General features: G+C 32.0%; 1 protein-coding gene across 2 annotated transcripts in view; it reads left to right on the top strand.

Moving 5' to 3' along the window:
- The first annotated feature begins 317 nt into the window (after positions 1–317).
- The window catches only part of LOC117174254 (lon protease homolog, mitochondrial), a 26357-nt gene continuing 20881 nt past the window's right edge, over positions 318–5793 (top strand). For both annotated transcript variants that reach the window (XM_033363170.1, XM_033363169.1), the window contains exons 1-3: positions 318–671; positions 3575–3805; positions 3952–4121. In XM_033363170.1, the coding sequence (XP_033219061.1) occupies positions 406–671; positions 3575–3805; positions 3952–4121 (667 nt within the window). In that variant the 5' untranslated portion in view covers positions 318–405. The remainder of the gene's footprint in view (positions 672–3574; positions 3806–3951; positions 4122–5793) is intronic.

The following is a 5793-nucleotide window of genomic DNA, read 5'->3' as shown; positions in this document are numbered from 1 at the left end:
TTTACAGGAATTTTATCACTTATAAAAAATAACATAAAACACGAACAGCTTGTTTGGCGAAAGTTGAAACAGGTAGAACAAATCGGCGCCGCGAAGTGAATGCACGCGCGCGTGTTTTCGAACGGTTTCTCAGTGTCTCCAACTGTTTGGAACAAGAAGAACCCCATTTGGGGAAGTAGGGCCCAACTACCTAGAGTTTATTGTACCATGGAACATAATCTGCCAAGGTAGGGTTAAGGAACAAGACTGCTCTGGCACATGTCGTATATGTGACATTTGCGCGTGCGTGCGCGTCAGAACCTGAGTCTAACCTCAAACCCGGTTCCGGTTCTCGATAATTCTTGTTTGACGAGTTTCGCGAATGTTGTGTGAAAATCACCGCTCAAAAAAGTATATATAGAAACAATGATACTGCTTACAAATACGATAAAATATAAATTACTGCCAGTATTTCGGCAGCGAGTGACAGTCAGTTCTTCGTTTCGTAAATATTACCGTTTAGGCGATCGTCAAGATTTGGTGTCAACGAACAGGTTTTTGGTTTCATCAGCCTCGAGGACTTCACATTTCGGAAGATTCAGTGAAACTGTACGAGAATATCGACAAAGTACAGCTATTATTTCGATGAGGACATTCTCCACCAAAAAATCCTCCGACAAAGGTTCATCAAGGTTAGATATTATGGATATTGTATACCGGATATCCTTTTGATTTATTGGAATGAAAATGTTATCTTTTTTAAATTATCTTTGTATTAAATCAGGCAATTTTTATAAAAAAAAAATTTTTTTATCTTTTTGGGTTATATTATAAATAAAATTAGGAATTTTTTATTTGGATTTTGGAGCGATTTTCTTACTTCTTCCGTTTTCAAACTGTACCTGTTAATATTATTACCATTCTTCTCCTTGTTATGTGTAAAAAATGTATTAAATTTTATTGAGTCACGCCCCCACCCCCCACTTTTAGTAAAACAACATTTTTATTTATTTGAATTTAAAAGAATTTAACAAGTTTTTCGTACATTTTTTATGTATAGTGGATATGGGTTCGTTTAATACGAAATTATAAAGTTATAATACGTATATTATTGAAATTTAAAATTTCTGAGAAGATTTATGTTTTAAATGTTGTCAAAATTATCTTTGGAGTTTCTACTTTTCATTATTCCCTTCCTTGACTAACAAGAACTTGTTTAAGGTGGCATTTGAAATTGTTTTTGATAGTGTCTTAATGATTCCACATTTTAAGTTATTATGTATAATTGTGATACGGGTAAAAAATACTAAAATCCCAATTTTAAAAGATTGAACTTTCCTAACTATGCATGAAACATCCACTTATTCTTATCACGTATGTTTGCCCTCAATTTTTTACTATTTGTGAGAATAATAATGAAAAGTAAAAAATTTAATTTGGCATGAAGGTTCCATTGATGTTAAAAAACTTGCCCTTTTTTAAATTGTAGTATTTCTAATGTAACCATTAAAAACAAAGAAATGTACAAATTTTGAGGGAAAAAACGGTTATTCATAGAAAATATAATGCCTTCCTTCTTTCATAAGAAAATTAAACAAAGGAGCTTCAGTAGGAAAAATTAAAAATAAAAGTACCAGACGACACAATTATGAATCGCTGTTTCCTAAAACTGACCCCGTTAACACATTTACCCCAATTGAGCCGAGTTTAGTTACTTTAGACAATAAATAACATACTTTAAATAATTATGTGTATTGTTGCAAGAAAAGAGGAAGTTATCGTTGAAAAGGAATACCTTCAATATAGTATACTTATGACTGGTTTTGAAGGTACGATAATAATATTTTTTTTATTGAGCAAGAATCAAACTATTGTAACTTAAAAAGTCATTGGTTGACCTTTTGATGGTCTCTCTGATTTTCTGGAAATAAAATGTTTGGTGTAAGATAGAAATATGAATTTGACGAAAGTAGCATCAGCTTTTCTCGTTAGAATAATTAAACTTTCCTCTATGAGGAAGCAAAGTGGTCATAAACTAGGCACAAATAAATACACCCATAGTAATTTTTAAATCTACTTTTTAAACCAATTTGTATATAGATCGACTAGAGGAACTCAAAAATACAATTTAAAACAATATTCTGTGTGAATAGTAATTTTTTTTCTGTTATCCCTATGTCAAAAAATGTAAGAGCTATGGCCATAAAACTTGGACGAATTGTAGGCCAAATTGATATCTAGGTCTGATCAGATTTTTAACTATGTTGGCCAATCAGAACAATTTTTTTGCCTTAATATTTTGTTCCAAAAACGTTTAGTAGTAAATGTGGTTTCTATTTCTGCGTAGTATGAAAATTTCATAGTGGATATGTAGGCTTTTGTGAGACGCATCGATTGCCATACTGATGAAATTTTCATGACCTACCAATACCGATTTGAGCATTAAAAAAACGAGTTGTTTACTTTGTCATACAAGGGAGATTTTTTTATGTTATTGAGAACACTGGAGCACTGTATGATGACCGGCCAATGACGACTGAGATATGTTAAAAAAGAAAAATGATTTATTTTGTTCATACGTGGAAAATTTTTTTGGTATTGGGAATACATTATTGCTGTATCAGTTCTAATTGTTCGCGACTTCAAGGCGCGTCGATTGGCCTATTAATGAGACTTTCATGATCAATTAATAACAATTTATAAATTTAAAAAAATGCACTTTGTTTATATTTTTATAACATATGGCAGAACACATTTATTAAACTCTTGATGGTCTCTCTATATTTCGGAAAGTAAGATTTTTGGTTTGAGAAAAATATATGCTTGAAAATTGTTAAAGGTGTCCATATTTTTTTGTTCGTTTGTGAAAAATCTCCCTCTGTGATGAAGCAAAGTTATTTGGATGCGTATAAGAAAGCAAAATACTTACAATATGAGCACAAAGAAATACACCTATAATAAATAAACCCATAGTACTCCGCAGCCGTATTAAATTTTAATATTGTCACTTCCTCTGCCTCTTTTCAAATCTTCCAATTGCGCTTTCTTGCCAGCTTTATATACTCGACCTAACAATTACGGGGAATTTTGTTATTAAAAACACTATAGTATGTCTAAATTAGGCCCTATATTCTTAAAGTCCCTAATATGAAATAACTTATACTGCAGACTTTCAAATGTGGAAAAATTGCGATTGAATGCAGTTTTCATTAAATTTCGGCTGTAATTTCTAAACTAAATTTAGGCATCCCATTTAAAACATTTTAATTTTGAAGAAATTATAAGTCATCAGAATTTAAATTAAATGGCTCGATCATGGGCGGCACTACCGCAAGGGAATACAAGGGTTCATGAAAAAAGGATGTTCCAATTTGAATGGTGTTAGAAATGTATATATTTTAAACATATAGTATACAAATTTTTTAGATAGCAATCCACAACAAATTGGAGACGAGTCTTTCGTATTGTTAAGGTATTTTCTTCTTATTTGCATATGTGTATGCATATACGCCGTACAGCGCCGTCATTAGGTTCGACACATTAACAAATTTTAGGAGTTTCTTGAACTATGTTTAATACTCTGTTAAATTTACAGTTCAAATGGAGACGGAGAACAGACAGACGAATATCCAACATCTTTACCAGCAACCGTGGTTGTTCCAGAAGTTTGGCCTCACGTTCCAGTTGTAGCAATAAATAGGAATCCGGTTTTTCCTCGATTTATAAAACTTATAGAGCTAACGAATCCCATTCTCATTGATTTGATTCGGCGGAAAGTGAAATTAAATCAGCCCTACATTGGAATATTCTTAAAGAAAAACGAAGAGTAAGGCTGCATTACAAATAAAATAGGATAATTAAAGCTTAGGGCACCATACTTTACATACTTGCATTTCACGCTAGTGTATTTTAAAATTTATTATAGTTAATCGAATTGATAAATTTATATTTTTGATGTGATTATCTTCACAGAAATGAATCGGAAGTTGTTCAGAATGTAAATGATGTTTACCCAATTGGAACCTTCGCACAAATCCACGAAGCACAAGATTTAGGCGATCGTTTAAAACTGGTTGTAATGGCCCACAGACGAATTAAAATTATAGGCCAGATTCTAGAGGATCTTCCTGTGAAACTCGCCGGTAAGAATAGTAAAGAAAAGCACGAGTTATTATCTTTTTACGGATCTTCACTTAGTGCAGTCCACTTCAGTATTAGGCAATTTTTAAAATGATTTATAACATTGAGAAACATACACTTATTGCTATATGTAATTAATTTTGCAAGAGATACTAAAGATTGTTTGACAAAGAAATCAGTATAATTAAAATAGTTAATTTAACAATAATTATTTGAATTTTTGTATTAAGAATTGCGCTGCAAGAAAAAGTCGCAATTATTATTTAATTTTATTGATCAAGGGCTGATTTTATTTTTGAAACATTCTTTACAACTCTGGTTGGTTTCTATTACATTTAAAATTATTTAGAAACACCATGTTTCACAGTAATAATAACTGCATGATAAAAAAATGTTTCAATAAAGTTATACACAATCGCGAGAAAAACAAAATCAGCTATTGATATTAGGATTGAATAAGAATTGCATCTTTTACCTTGAATTTAAGCTAAAAATACAAATTCCAATCAATTTAATTAAATAGATTGTGCATAGAGTACATTTTTAACGAAATCGTGTTAGTAATTTTATTCCAATTCAAGCTGAAACCCTTATAGTTTCTGTCAATGTCTATGCGTCGTACATTTCATCTCGCGACCCTCTGTCGCTCGAACCCGTTCTATCCTGTCCTCGGCACTCTTTCCATCTCTCGGGACCTGCTTCACCCACGGGACACCAGCGACCCTTAGCCCATACTTATCCTTCGGGTCCTCACCCTTCCCTCAGGTCCCTTACTATCCACGGGTACCCCTTCCATTGAAACCCACCTAATCCATGGAATTAATTCGTAGGATCCAATTTAAAAAATTTCCATTTTAGATTTTTATTTTTAGTTTAAATTTTAATTTAAAGAAATTTTAAAATGCAATTAAAAGTTAGAAGCTTTTAAAATAGAATATTTAGGATTTAAAAAATATAGTTGATCAATTGTGAATAGAAATTTATAATAATTTTTAAAATTGAACTGTACTTTAAGATTTAAACAGTTAAAAATAATTGATTTTACAAGACGATTCAGAATCAGTTCACAATTTTAGAATTTGCAGATTCTAACGTTACAAAATGAACTGTTTCAATTCTAAAGCCTTATTAGTTAGGAAAATGTATTCGCCCGATTAAAACTTTATAAACTTTTTCCAATTTTAAAATAACTTGAAAATAATATATATTTATAATTAAAAGCTATTATTAAATTTCAAATATTATTTCAATCAAAAATATTCCATTTTCAAACTATTCAACTTGAAAATTTTTAATTATGAAAAATAAAAATTTGTCATAAGGACAACCGCAGGATTTCGCCGGGAGCGGGTGCTAATCTGAAAAATTGCACCCGCTTCCAGCGAAATCGCGGTAAAATTTCAGCCATAACCTGCAAAAGCCTCTTGGACCCTAAGAACATGGAGCGACCCAAGGACAACTGCCTTCTGCATTTTTCCCGCAAGTGTTCTAGCATATTGTTGACACGCAGGGATGCTTTTTAGGCTATTAGCAAGTGTAAGCTTAGCACCTCCAAGAGCGCCGATGACAAGCACAATCAGTTTAACAGAATATTCCGGGTACAATCGTTGCAACTCCCTTATAAGGTCTCGATACCTCTCTTTCTTTTCATTCTCCTTGGCTATGATGTTTTTG

The sequence above is a fragment of the Belonocnema kinseyi genome, chromosome 6 (assembly GCF_010883055.1).
Source record: "Belonocnema kinseyi isolate 2016_QV_RU_SX_M_011 chromosome 6, B_treatae_v1, whole genome shotgun sequence".
Taxonomy (NCBI): Eukaryota; Metazoa; Arthropoda; class Insecta; order Hymenoptera; family Cynipidae; genus Belonocnema; species Belonocnema kinseyi.
Note: the sequence above shows the minus strand (reverse complement) of the source record. Positions and strands in the feature narration are given on the sequence as shown.